The 14,947-nt window shown below is 49.5% G+C and overlaps 1 protein-coding gene across 2 annotated transcripts in view; it reads left to right on the top strand.

Moving 5' to 3' along the window:
- The window catches only part of MYO18B (myosin XVIIIB), a 198,572-nt gene that overhangs the window by 162,227 nt on the left and 21,398 nt on the right, over window positions 1-14,947 (top strand). For both annotated transcript variants that reach the window (XM_064481117.1, XM_031442942.2), the window contains exons 37-38: window positions 5,285-5,415; window positions 14,457-14,501. In XM_064481117.1, coding sequence (XP_064337187.1) covers window positions 5,285-5,415; window positions 14,457-14,501 — 176 coding nt within the window. The remainder of the gene's footprint in view (window positions 1-5,284; window positions 5,416-14,456; window positions 14,502-14,947) is intronic.

Genomic DNA, 14,947 nt, shown 5'->3' with positions numbered 1-14,947 from the left:
CTGGAAAACCAATTCCCTGTATTAAATTCCTTTGGTTGAATGATCGAGAGTGATTTCTATTTTCCTGACTGATACAGGCTCCTTGGAGGCATTACATTAAATCCTTCCAGCTTCAACAAAAAAGCATCAGGTTCATAGAATTCTTTTTCTGAAAAATGAGGCTATCCTCACTGTAAAAATCCCTGCAGGCTTCACATTTTCAGAGTCTTTACTTAGATAGAAGGAAATGGGAACATTTGTTACATATCAAGTGTGTGCCTCCCTGTTAGGTATACCAGATGTATGCAGTTTTACATTGTTTCATTTATTCCTTGCAACACCTTTCATCCTGGAATAATACTGTGATGGTAACAGATGAGGAACTGGAAATTGGAAAGGATTAGTAACTCTTCAAAATCCAGTGTTCAGGGTTCATCTTGTTCTAACCAGGGCTTCTCCTGCTGCCCCCCCCCCCCCATGTTGTTGGAAGTTTGCATATACCCCTTCCCACCCGCCAGGGTCTCTTCCTGAGTGTAGTGGGCTTCACCTTCCCTTGGTTGCATAGAACACATGTCAGTTTTCAAGGAGAAATACCGGCCCCCAATCAACCAACTATAATATAAGTGTCTTCTTTGAGGATTCAGGAGTATTGCCATCATTGGACGTGGGGCAGAGTTGGGAGTTCCTGTTGATACTGGTAGATGGGGCACCGGACAGCACTGGGAGCACTTAGCTTAGTGGTTCAGAGTGGGCTTTGGCCCCACATTGCCTGGGTCTGTGCAGTGATCGATTAGACATGCCTGCTATGGGTGAAGGAATGGGTGGGAGGAGTTGTCGGGTATGTGCTGACCCTCTGGAAACAGGCAGGCCTGAGCTGGAATCTGTGTGTCACTTTGTCGCTGCATGCCTTTGGGATCTTTGATGAGTCTCTCTGTGTCTATCGCCACATTATAAGAATAAAATAAGACGATTTGCAGGATGACTGTGAAGGAAGGGCATTGCCTAATAATGACCACCTTCTCCCCTGTCCCTTTTCCAGTTGGAGGTTGGACTCTTCCAGCCTGAAGTAAGAGAATCTGATGCATAATTTGGGGTTTTCTAATGGACAACCCAACTCCTTCCTTTCCCAAAATGAGACTGAATATTCCCTGCTAATGCTTACTCCATGGTCAGTGCGGCCTGGGAGCTCTTTCCAGGACACAATTCACGGGGCATTTATTTTCTCCCATAGCCTCATTTCTTCCAGACAAGTGACCCTTGGACATCTTGAGACAGTGACAGTTCCTCATAATCTGGCTTTCTGGGATGATTCCCTGCACCTCCAGAGACACAGGCACCTTTGAATGAACCAGGAGCAAATAGAGGCAAAGGGGAAAATAGCCGTGGGCTGGGGTCATGAGACCAGGGTCCACTCTAAATTGTCATGTCCTGGTTGCACGTCCCTGGGCACGTTACTTAACCTTCCTGAGGCTCAGCCCATTCGTCTGTAAAATGGGGATAACGAGGCTGCCATGAGAGGTGTTGAGCAGGTAGACCTGGGGGCTGTTCATGGCTGTGCAGAGGGAGATAGTCCTGTATTTTTTAACTTTCTGAGAATAAAAGTAATTCATATTCTTTGCAGCATATCTGAAGAAGTTTAAAAAGGAAGCTAAATGTTACCTGCTATCTCATCCCGCAGAGATAATAACTCTTCTGCTCCTTTGTTGTAATATTCTCACGTTTCCTTTTATGCGTTTATGTCGTACGTGACTCTAAGAGTTCTTATAAAGACCACATGAAGTAAGGAATTTCAGACATTTAGTGGAGTGCCTGCCCATGTGAGAAATAAAAATAAGTATATTCATTTATTAATTTTTTCCCAAATATTAAGTATGTGCTGTGTGTCAGACTGGGAACATTTGTGTATCTCTGCATACAAATGTGCACACAGTCACACCTATGCATATTTATATATATTTATGTTTATACATTTACATTGATCTATATGACATGTATACATTATATAAATATACATTTGTATATATTTACACAGCATGTGTATGGTGTATTTTTTGGCCTTTTTGTAACAAGAATTTTCTATTTGTCTTTAGCGCCATCAGGAAAAAATAACAAGGTGACGTTTCATCTTGTTGCAGGAGTGTTTTGAGGCAGTCTGCCCTGTAATAAAAGAGGTGAAATTAACTTTAGGAGGCCCTGCGGGACACCTCCAGAGGTTAGAGACGCAGAAAGCAGCACTAGAGTCCTGTGTGTTTGCGGACAGCAGAGAGTCCCCTGATGAGCGGGATGCCTTGGGCAGAGAAATCAGGCAGTGGTTTTAAATATTAGCCTCTAATTGAACATCACAAGAGGAGATGATTTTAATTGCCACCACTAATTATCGTATGAACTGCTACCCACATGGGCGACTCTACACAGCCTGGGAGTCTCACAGGGGTTAATGACTCTCTTACACAATGCAGGGGAGGCCAGCATGTACAACATACCGCAGTCTTGCATTGATGTCTGTATGCATGGTGTGTACCATGTATGCCCTAGTGAGTGTGGTACCCTGGCCCCTCCTTTGTTCAGCTCTCGTCGTTGCAGTAACACCCCTCCTCAGTCCCAAGGCATAGTGAGTGCCTGTGTTGTAGGCACCAGCAGTACGGGTAGATGAGGACCCTGCAAGAATGACGCTCCCAGAAGTTAGGGTTTTATCTGTCTATGTCACCAGGCCTAGATCAATGCTGGCACATAGTAGGTACTCAGTGAATGCTCAGTGAGTGAGTGAATGAATGGTATAGGAACAAATATATAATGAATATATAATCTGTATTAGTATGCTGTGTGTCTGTTACAATGTGTATGTCACTATGTTGTAGAAGTAGATTAATATGAGCATGTGCTTTATTTATCAGTGGATTTCCATTGTGTACATTTCACTATCTAGATGGTTTTGTATCCTATTTTCTGTGCCCCCTAACTTCTTCCTCTCTAGGTCCCCAAAGAGAGATAAAAATAGAGGAGACCAAGCTCACTGTTGGCCTCAAAACAACCCCATTTGCGTAGTGGTGCTGACCGGGTCCTCAGCATGGCTGGTTGTGGAGGGGAAAGAAGGCCTGGGGGGGCTTCCCTTGTGCATCACGCCTCCATGTCTCTCCAGCCATCTCCGGCTGGGGCCTTGTTTTGTCTGCCCCATGGAGACTGTTGGGGACACCACATCCATTTTGCCTAATGGCTTGGTCTCTGCAATCAGCATACTGTTTGGTTTTTGAGTTGAAGCAGGAAAGGTTTGCTGATTGCTGATTACACAGACTCTAAATTTCCCAAATCCATCTTCTTGGGAGGTTCCCACTGAGCCTTTTGTGATCCCCAGGCAGATGGAGGATGGGGCACAGAGGACAAGGGGCACGTGGAGGGTGGGAGGTAGCGGCAGGCCCCAGAACCCCATCTGTCATCTGTCGATGGTTTTCTTGCTCTCAGTTCCCCTCATTCTGTCTCGTTAACTCATCCCCTCAGCTGCCTGGGCTTTCTGTCCAGGTCTTTCCCCTGCAGATGGTGAAAAAGCTTTCATCCCAAGTCCTGCGTTCCAACCTCCTCCTTCTCGCGTGACCTTGGCAGACCTCCTCGGTGACGTGGGGACACCCACCCAATTGCTCTTCACTGTCCTCTGAGAATCGAATGATAGTGACGTCACCATTGGCCACACCTTTTCTCTCTGCCAGGCTCATTTGGCCCTCCCGACAGCCCTGTGAAGGGGGCTAGCACTGTCCCCATTTTACCCATGGGGGTCCGAGAGGTTGAGTAACTCACTGTAGGTCATACAGCCAGTGAGTGGTAGAGCTGGGATTCAAACCCAAGCATCTGGCTGCAGAGCCTACTTTCACTTTCATGGTACTACGGACCTGATCCATCTCGGGTCCCCATCTCCTCTGCTCATCTGCTTAGTCCCACCCACCTCTGAGACACATCACCTGCCCTGTCCCTGCCCTCTGCCCACCAGAAGGCTCCACGCGGGTTGAGGCTTTAAGACCTGTTGCTCCCTCTGTTCTATTCTGCTCGCTTAGCATTATTTCACAGAAGCATTCCATGCTGCCACCATCCTTACTTCTCATGTCGATGCCTGCCTTAATAGCATTAAAGTGACCCACCGTGGTTTCCCTAACCATCCCCAGTTGTTGGGTGGTGAGGTGGCTTTCAGCCTCTCTGTGTCGTCAGTGGCACTGCTCCAGGCATCCTCAGATACAGGGCCTTGCTCTGCCGTTTTGATTTATACCCCGTAGGATTAATTCCCAGAAGGTGGGTTTCTCGGTTTAACCCAGGGTTTCTCAGACCAGACACTGTTGATACGTGGGAAGTAATCCTTGTGATGGGGGCCGTCCTGTGCAATGTAGAAGGTTGGGGAGCACCCTTGACCTCTACTCCACCAGTTGCCATAAGACTCCCAAGTGTGAGAACCAAACACGTCTCTAGACTTTGCCGGGTGTCCTCTGGGGGCAGAGGCACCCTCGGTTGGCAGTCGTCATGTTAAAGGGAAGGAGTGTGGGAAATATGTTACAAACGGACGTCAGAGATTTCCCAGAGGGTCTGCACAAAATCCGATGAGGGCAGAAAGTAATGGGACGAGCACCGGGAGGAGAGGCAGATGCACCAAGCTCCAGCCCCAGCTTGGCCAGTCAGCGCTTGGTCCTCATCTGGAAAATGGGGACAGTGATAGGACCCCCACCAGCCAGGCTCATGAGGAGTGAGTGTGGTCAGGAGCCTGAAACGCTGGACACAGTGCTGGGCATGGTAGGATCTCAGTGACGCCGTGGTGCCAGCCTGCTCCCAAGGGAGCCCACTGGGGTTTCCATCCTTGCCTTTACTGCCTTTGAGGATGGAAAGTAGGGGGAGTCTAGGTGGCTGAGCTGAAAGGGATCCATTGTCATTGTGTCTTCCCCCAACCTCCCACTCCACATTGTCTCCAGCGGGACTCAGCCTCCAGAGCCTTTCAGCAACTCTTCATACATTGTAATTGATTTGTCCATGTTCCCATCCATCCAAGTGCCTGCTTGGGGTCAGACAGACTAGGTTCGACACCCTTGGTGTGGGGTGTGGGTGAGTGAGTTCTGTCTGGGGACCATGCCCTGGAGCCCCCAAGCATCCATTTCTTCCTCTAAAATATTTGGAGCATCTATCTGAGGGTCTGTAGGCCTGTCTGTACAGAGAGTCCCTCATGGGTACCCTCCACATACAGGGTCTTGGTGAACACTGGGCTCCTCCCCAGGGCTCATTAAGGTGGGTGGGGGTCTTGTTCAAGGCCAATGTGTACTGTGGTCTCTGTCTCCAGGAGAAGTACGTGGAGGAGCTTGCTGCTGTCAGACAGACCCTCCAGACAGACCTTGAGACATCCATCCGGCGGATCGCTGATCTGCAGGCAGCCTTGGAAGAGGTGGCGTCCAGTGACAGCGACACGGAGAGGTAGCTCATGATGGGGCAGGTGGGCCGGGCACAGCAGGTGGGCTGCACCCTGGGGGGCCTTGCTGTCTTTAGTGGATAGTGCTTCCACTCTCCAGCCTGTGGTTCAGGGCCGCATCGGCTGAGAGGCCCAGCTGCGTTCAGGTGCGGGAGGGGTAACTGGCTGACTCAGGTGAGGAAAGGCAGGCTGCTTCCCCGCTGGTGGTAGTGTCCCCGCCTTACCGTCGAAACCACACAGCCCAGCTCACCAGCCTTTGGGGAGACAACCTGGAGGAGTGGCTGCAAAGTGGACTCCAGGGTATGATCTTGGGCAGGTCCCACGTTCAGTCTGAGCCTAATTCCCTCATTTGTATAGTAGACGTAACATTATTGGGCAAACCACATGAAATTGCCAAGATTTGACCACTTTTGACCTACCGACTGGACATTGCATGTATTCAACTCACAGTGTACCTCAGGGTTGTAAGTGAGAGTTACGTGAGTTAACAGGTGAGTCGTGCCCGGCAGGTAAGTGCTGTTGAGGGTGCCGGTTATACTTACAGAGAGTAATGAGCACTATTTTACAAAGGCAATCCCTGATTCGCGGATGCAAGATTAGATGGCTGATGATGGGCAGGACCCCTCAAATTCAATGTCAGGGCTTCTTCCCTTCCTCTGAAGGCATACAGGCTGCCTCCTACCATCTTCTCTCAAGTCTCAAGACAGTCCCATGGGTGGGCTGCTCAGCTGGGAGGAGGTTGAGGTGTCCTGGCTGGGCCCACAGGCCCTGGCTGTCCAGCCCCTGCAGGTGGCCCATAGCGTCCTGTTCCCCACAGCTACTTGGTGTGTGATTTCTCTGGAAACCACAGCTTCCCATCTGGCTGTAGCATCTCTGTCTCCATTGAAGTCTCTGCAGCAAAGCCTAGGCCACAGGGAGAGGCATCTCCTCTGAATAAATAATGTGAAGGTGCGAGATGGGGCACCTTAACTGAACCACAGATGTGGTTTCTCCCAGCTCCCACCAGCCACCCCTGCGCGCACCTGTTCCAGCTGCATCAGCAGCTGCTCCCTCCTGGTCTTTGTCTCTGTGGGGGATGGTTTGTGCTGCAGCCAAAACGTTCAGATACCAGCCCATGGAGTGCAACCCTCTCCTTTTCTGCATGACGACCCTGATTCAGAGAAGTTCAAGGTCACACAGCAGATTAGCTCCCTGCACTGATTTAGAACCCAGGGCTCCTTAGTCCCCAAGCCAGACCTTTGCCTGTGGCAGGAGGTGTGTGGATGAATCGGGCAGCAAGGGAAGAAGAGAGAGTTGCCTGCGGGCCATGGTTTAGCCAGTGGGAAGACCCAGGCGTCTGAACTAGAGCTGACCACACCCAGTCCAGAAAAAAGACTGGAAGGAAGCACACCAACATTCTAATACTGAGGGAAGGCACTGCTGGACCTAAATTTTTATTTTTTTCAAGTTTATTTATTTTTTCTCAGATTTATGCAGTGAACATGCACACACATCCCTGGCCATTCTAGTGTCCTGTTTAGGAGGGTTTGCTCATACAAGTCATGTACTTTATACTCCTGATCTTAGACCAGGAACACATTGTTCCCCTTCATGCAGTCCTGGGAAGGTCATAAGCTGCTTAGAGGCATGTAACCTCCAACTTCCCCATGAAGACAGTCACGCTCAGCATCAGTGAAGACAGAGACCCGGTGCACTTGCCATGTTCTTGCCTCTAAATAAAGGGCTTGATCTAAAAAACTCCTCAGTTTGTGCAAAGATGGCTTTGTGCACGTTCTAAGGATTTCTGCCTTGCCCTGCTAATTTGCACAGCTGTCAGATTGCTGGCAAAACAGCAGATACGGATGGTACAGCTGCTTCCCAGCTCCTGCGTACACATAGAAACCCCCGTCCGCCACCCCCCCTCCAGTTTTATTAGTGTCATGACAGGACTAACGTCTGTAATTACAAATCCCTAGTGTCGATATCACCCGCTCGATGCTGGGCTGGCTTCTCCGTTAATAGAAATGCTAGAGCTTTTGCATTAATTATAATGGGAATTAATGGCCGTATAGACTAGTATTTGGGGTTTTTTGCCAATGAGCAAAACTTCTGAACCATTTTTACTTGCATAGCAAGAGATTGCTTTTCTAATAAACAATTAAAGTTCTAAAAATAACAAGATTGGAAAGAGGCAGAGAGTCCGTGCCTGGAGGTGCAGGGAGAAGCTGGGCAGCACGTGTGACAAGAGCAGACTCTTGCCTACGGAGCGAGGTCCTGCTGGTGAGGTCACGGACTGTGACAAACGTCACTCCGGTCACTGCTTACAGTGGGTCCCCTGGGGCCATAAAGGGACCCTGCCCTCACGGTCATCCTAGTAAGAGGCACCTTTGTTTTTTCTCCAGATAACAAGCCTCATGCGAACTCCCTTGTTCCCTCAGGTTTTCTGAGCTCCAGGTCCTGGGCCCCCGGGAATCCAATCTGAACCTTTGCTTTCTGTCTGCATTTTCACCATTTTTTGTCTCTGGGGCTTTAAATCTTCCTCTTGACTGAATGTCTGATGACTTTTCCTGAGTCTGGATCACAAGTGTCCACACAGCACCTGACACACGCGTCCTCAAGTTGGAAGGGACCTCACCTGCGTTTCAGGGTTGTGTAAGGTGGGGGATGATCATAGAACACCAGGTGTGAAGAGATGGCCTCTTGTACCTGGAAGAGCCCAGGCAGCTGGAAGGATTATTGCAGCTGGAAGTAGGGGCTGCTCGGGGGGTGGGGGGGCAGGGGAGCCGCGTTTCATTTTACCAAGCCTGATTTCCAGGCAGGGATCCAGCAGTGCATTTCTGCGTGACTTTCGGCAAGTTATTCATCCTTGCTGAGCTTCAGTCTCTTCATCTGTAAGATGGGTTGATAAGTAGGTGGAAAAAAATGATCCCCTGGCATAGTACCTTGTGCCCGGTAGGGGCTCACCAGCCCTCAGTTTCATTCCTTCATGTGGTGGATTCTCACCGGTTCCGCACCAGGCAGTGTTCTGGGTGCTTGTCTTATTCCACTTGCTTCTTGTTATCCTTTTCCTCTATTTTACAGATAAAGGGAGATTGGATAACTTACCCGAGATCAGGAAGAAGTTAAATTCCTGAGGAACAGGGAGGGAGAAGAGTATAGGGTGGTCTCTGGCTTCATGGAACCTGCATCCTGATGGGGGTGTGTGTGTGTGTGTGTGTGTGTGTGTGTGTGTGTGTGTGTGTGTGTGTCCGTGTGTCCATCCGTCTGTCCCCATCCTTGAGTACAGGGAGCAGGCTAAGGACTAAACACTAGAATACAGTAGGAGTCGAGGAGGCAGAGAACACAGTGCTGTGATGAGTAGCAGGGCAGGAAGACATGGCCCCCTTGAGAGGAAGAATTGATTTAAAACCTGGGTGAGAAGAAGGGGCCAGACTTGGGCACTCTGGAGGGAAGGGAGGAATGCTCTAGGAAGTGAAAGTTGACCAGGGTGCCAGAGTGAGATAAATGGGAGAGAGGGAATTCCTCTTCTCTCCTCCCCCTCCCCTCTTTTCTTACCTTTCTTCCCCTTTTGAAATGGCCATGGAAGCCCACTGGTCCCCCAGTTCCTTGAAGGGCCCAAGAAGCCCAGGCAAGATTGACTACATAATCTGTGGGTCCACTGTGAAACGAGAACATGGGGCTTCTTGTTCAAAATAGATTTAGAATTTCAGGATGATCACAGCAGAGCATCATACTGAGCACAGGCCCTTCTGGGCTCAGGCTGTGAGCCTGCGAAGCCAGCCCCGACCCTGGGGTGGTTCTTGGGAAGTGTTTCTCAGATGTCAGCAGGCTTTGGTCCTTACTCGCTGTCTTGTAACTTAGATTTGAAACTTACACGGAGTGTCGGTTTCAATAACAGCGTAGGAGCCGAGGAAGACTGGAGAAAAATCACCCACAAAGAAGTCTCAACACATTTCAGAGAGTTAATATCATGCAAACCATGTTGTCTGGTCACAGTGTAATTAAACTGGTTATCAGCAATAAAAAGAAACGTGCGTGGCTGGGTTGTAGAGCCGCCGCCGGGAGCAGAGTCCCAGCACCTGCCCCAGTGCCGGCCTGTGCTCTGCCCCGCCTGCCAGCTCCACACCGTGCTCCTCCCTTAATCGTCTCGCCACCTCGGGTAAGAGGCTTGGATTGGAGCCTGAAGGACTGGTCTGAGGTACTTCTCCAAACAGCCCACAATTAGGATTCAGACCCACCCCAGGAGAGAGAGGAAGAGCAGTGCTTCAGTGGAGGTGAAGTTCTTTGAAAGACTTGTTCACATTATGAAAAGGCACATTTCCCCATGTTGGGAATTAGGTCCGAGCGTAACAGGCCTTCCAGGCTAGAAACGTGGCTACGTGCTCAGAAAGCCAGGTTGCCTGTGCAGCAGCGTTTAAATGCGTGCTCTCCTGCGCCAGGGCCCCCGCGTTGTAACTTAGACTGTGGCGTCAGCCTTCTTAGATTAATGGAGAAATGCTTTAAGCTGTCCCCCCAGGCCTGGCGTGGGCTCATTTGTCATGGAGAGAGGGGTGTCAGCTGACAGCCTCATCTATTCCTGGCCTGGGGTCTGCGGCTGCTCTGTCATCGCCTCGGCTGGGAGTTTGGGGTAGGGTAGGGGGTGGAAAAGTCAATAGATGATCTCTAACTCGTGGGTCAGCTGAGAGTGTGTCCATGCCAGCTGGCCCCACCTCAGATGAATGCTCTGAAAAGGAGTCCTTTATTGCTATGTTGAGTGTAAGCTGCACATTTTCCAAGGTCCATCCTTTTAACTTAGCGAAAATGAGGCTGCGGTAGGACAAGGAGAAAGATGTGCAGCTGCCACCGAGGGCATAATTCTGAGTTGACTTATTCATTAGTGGGCTGGGCTCTGGCCAGACTGCAAGGTTCCTGCTACAGAGCAGGGCAGGCTCTGGACCTGCTCATGTCGCTTTTCCCACAACTCTCTCACCCTCTAATTTTGCTTGGAAGGGATAGCTCACAGCTTTTCCCCATTATTCTCAGACATTCCAAATTAAATCACGGAGCCCTAGGGCAGGATAGCATGTGTTTAATGATGCCACAGATGACACCTGTCTTTCTAAGCATCTTTCTAGCTTGGAAGGCCCGGATACCCAGCTAGTGGGATTCTTGGGGACAGGGCTCCAAGCTGCTTTATCCGCTCTGGCATCCCAGGAAATGCTGATCATTGTGGTCATAGGTCCTCTTTCCCGAGGACTGGCTTTGTGCCACGCTACACAACCTATGTGTTTTACATACATTGCTCTTACAACAACTCCTAAGGTTGATATCGTTATCACCCCCAGTTTAAAGATGAAGAAACTGGAGCTCAGGGAAGTCAAGAAACTGGTTCCAGCTCACACAGTAGGTGAGGGGACATGATTTGATTTCCAGGCCGACCCCATCATCCACACTTCCAATGACCAAGCTTTCCTGTCATGTCAAACATGCCATCTTCCTCTTTTCTCTTATCAAGGTCTGTCTCTGCCAAGTAACTGGCTTATCATTCTGGTGAACTTTTGTCTGTCACTGTGGTGTGGGGCCAATGCATTTGCGTGTTACTTACCAGGCAGTGTTTGTGTTCAGACTGGAGTTGCTTGGCAAAGACTTACCCACAAGGAATATACCAAAAAAACATTAAGTTGTTCATCAGCAATCCCCTTGTTCATGAATGCCTGGCCCAGGTTCTTCTTGAAAAGCCACATGCACCAAGGCCAGATAAGGAACCACTGGCCACGTGTCAGGACATGAGGGGAGAACCAAGGACCACATGTCAGGCTGCACTGCCAAGGAGATCAGGACCATGGACAGGTCAGCTGCCCTTCCTGAAGGTTAAACTCACCATCACCACTGTCATCAGTGCCTACCTTCCATGTTAGGGCAGGAGACGGTAGGGAACAGGCAAACATGAGTCAGCCTCGTGGAGCTTGAGGTCCAGAGACTTTCTTCGTGTGGTGGAAGGGTCCGTGGGTTTTAAATGCCTCCTTTAAAAAGACCCCCCTCTTTCACACCAAAGCAAACACCTGTAGAAAATTCTAGTGTAGGATGGAGTGCAGCTGGAGTGAGAGAAGAAGGTTCCCTGTGCATGGACTCAATGTTTAAATGTGCCCTCTGCTGAAGGGTATCTTACCCCCCAGACTGGAGACTCACTCACTTTGAGATGTCCAGTTATGCCAGAAGAATTAGCCCTAGCCTGTGCCTTGATTAGCTGCATTGTGCTCTAAAGATGTTCCTGTGCTGGGTTCAACTTAAGATTGTTGTTCAGTCCCATGAAGTAGGTGAGGAAGTATGCCTGGCTGCACAGACCTTGTCTCCTGCAGAGTTCAAGGCCACTTACCTTAGGATTATGGAGACATTAGGTTTCCCAGGCACCCACCAGGGTCTCTGGGCACAGCCTTTTTAAATCGAGAGTCATGGAGTCCTGGGGTGGGAAATGGGCCCAAAGCCCCTCCTTCTCTTTCATCCTGCCTCACATCTGGCCCCTACTGCAGCCAGTGTACGCCCATCCTCCCTGCTTGTGGGCACGAGAAACCTTGTCCTGTGTACGACTCACCTCTCTTTTTAAGGGGAATGCGACACCTTCTTGAACTCTGTGGCTTGGCCCACAAGACTCTTAGCTCTTTTCTTCTTTCTATGAGTATTTCCGAGGATGTAGCCCTATTCACTCAAACCCCTCTGCTCCCCTGGCCCTTGCTTACCGCCTTCAGTCACCTGGAACCAGTGTCTTTAGTGGGGGTCTTTGAACTATAGGTTGAGGGAGGGAGTGTCCATGCATGAGTTCTAGAGATTATACGGTGAACCTTCTGATATTGCATTAAAATTGGAGTCCGTGTTTGTGCATTTGGGGAAATGGAAGTTTTACAGTCTTCATAAGAGTCTCGTAAAAGGGCCAGGACTCTGGCTCTAGGGCCCAAGTGCACCCTCTCCATTGCATGTAATTTTCAAGCACCCAAGCTAGACAAGTCCTCAGTGTGCAAACACCTCATTTCACAGATGGGGACACTTGACGCCCCAAAGAGGGCAGAGAATAGGCCGAGGCCACACCCTGAGGGCACTAGGATTCAGTCACCTCTCCTCCCGGTCTGGTGTTCCTCCTGCAGCCCCAGCACACAGAGCCTTAGGGAGGACTCAGGTCACAGTGGGACTAGAGCTGGTTCTGCTCGCATTGACCGCTTCTGTGACAATTTTTGTTTTTAAGTGTTTTTGAATAGTTTGTTAAGGAGCTGTAATCAAACAATTTTATATAGATTCTCAAGAAGATTTAGAGTCACTCACAAAAGGTACTTTTATTCTATTGCTGCCATAGCAAATTATCACAAATTTAGTGGCTGCCATAGTAATTTAGCTCAGATATCGTGGCTTAATTATCTTACTGTTCTGTTAATTAGAAGTCCAACATGGATATCCCTGGGCTAAAATCACTGTCAGCAGAGCTGTGTTCCTTCTGGAAACTCTAGAGGAGAATCCATTTCCTTGCCTTTGGCAGCTTCCAGAGGACACCCACATTCCTTGGCTTGTGGCCACTTCCATCCTCAAAGCCAGAAATGTTGCATCTCTGACTGTTCTTGCATAGCCACACCTCCCCCTGACCAGATCTGGGGAAAGTTCTCTGCTTTTGAGGATTGGAGTCATTAGGCAAGGCCCACCCAGATAATCCAAGATCCCCTCCCTCTGTCAAGACCCGTGTCACACCTGCAAAGTCTCTTAACATGTCAGGAAACATAGTCAGAGGTTTTGGGGATTAGAGGTGAATGATTAGGATGTTGACATCTTTGGGGTCATTATCCTGCCCCTTGAAGGATCATTCACAAAAGGTGCTTTTTGTTATACTGGAGAGATCAGCTAATTTTTCTTTAAAAGACCAGACAGATAGTAAATATTTTAGGCTTTTCAGGCTGTGTGATCTCTGTTGCAACTACTGTACTCTGCCATTGTGGAGCAGAAGCAGTCATGGACAAAAATGCAAATGAGTGAGGATGGCCATGTTCCAATGAAACTTAACTTATAAAAAACAGATTTGTAGGATAGATTTGGTCCATGCTGTTGTTTACAGACCCCTCTTCTGTTGGGTTCACAAGGCATTGTCTGAGAGAACGTCTAATCTTGCCTGAGCCCTGGGGCTAAAGGGATGAACAAGATTCGATGTTCTTGTCCTTTGAGGGGCTCTTGCAGTCTGATGGGGACAGATAGATGTTAGTAGAAGCCCCAAGAGTGACTGGCCCTTGAGGGTAGGGGCCAGCTAGCCACAGGTGCATCTGTTAGGGAAAGTGATCAGGTTTTCTGGGAAAGAATTGCCCAGATTGCAGTGAAGAATAAAGCTGGGAGGTCTTGGCTGAGGAACCAGGATTAAAATGATGGCTTAGGTGTCTGAGGTTTGGGGTTTGGTTGTCCGCACCCATTCCTTGGGCAGTCGCACTCTGGTTAAGATTATGAGCTTAGTGTCTCTCACAGACCTGGGAGTCAAAGCTGTGTGACCTTAGACAAGGGAGTCAGCTTCCTCAGCTCTAAGATAGAGCCGGGCAAGGTGGTTAGATGAGATTGCATGTGAAGCATATTTGTTGAATCAAGGGGTGCTCCCCGCAGAATAGCTACTGTTGTCATTAGTTCCAGAGTTTCCCAGAATGCACTGGGAAAGCCGAGCACTACAGCCCCGTGTCTGGTTTGCCAGTGCTCATAAAGAATATAAAGAAAATGCCTTGCTCTCTGACACTTGTGATGCTGTTAATAGCAGTACTAGTTGTACTAAAACAAGAGTAGTGGTAATGGTGGCTGCCCTTTCATTAACACTGTTGATTTGCCAAGAACCATGCTGAAATGTTTATAAGGGTTATCTCACTTAGCTCCACAGCTTTGGGGGCGGTGGCCCGTTGTTAGCTACATTTTATGAAGGAGCTCAGGAGACTTGGGGAGAGTGACTTGCCTGAGATCACACACAGTGGCAACGGTTGAAAGTGGGTCCCAAGCCCGAGTTTATTTAACATCAGAGACTGTTCTTCCACAGCCCCTGGCAGCCCAAGGGTAACAGACTCTTTCCTGTGCCTCCTTCTAGTGTCCAGACAGCGGTGGATCGTGGCAGCGGCGGCACAAAAGAGATGTAAGTTAACCCTGAGTAGAACTGAAGCCAGAGACAAGCCCTTAACTCTCTGTGTCCAGTTTGCAGAGGGGACATCCATGCCTATCTGGAGAGCTGTCCACAGTGCCCATGAGAGCTCTGACCCCCTGGTCAGAACATACGGCCCCAGGGACACGTTACTGAACTGTCCCACTTCTTGTAGATGACAGCCCATGATTTACACCAGTGTCCTCAAACACCTTCAGTGGCCCCCCATCACCTCAGAGTAGACTTTTCAGACTGACATTTGAGCCCTGCACCGTCTGACCCTTCCCTCCCCGTCTGCCTGGACTCTGGCCTTGCACGCCGTCCGTGCCCTCCGTACCTGGGTGTGCTGCTCCTCCCACCTAGACTTCCCGTCTCCAGGCCTGTGTGGCCAAGCCCTCACCTCCAGACAAGGTGTAGCTCAGCGGCCCCTACCTGATTCC

Source organism: Camelus dromedarius, chromosome 31, assembly GCF_036321535.1.
Source record: "Camelus dromedarius isolate mCamDro1 chromosome 31, mCamDro1.pat, whole genome shotgun sequence".
In the NCBI taxonomy this organism is placed as follows: Eukaryota; Metazoa; Chordata; class Mammalia; order Artiodactyla; family Camelidae; genus Camelus; species Camelus dromedarius.
This window is presented reverse-complemented; position numbering and strand designations above follow the sequence as displayed.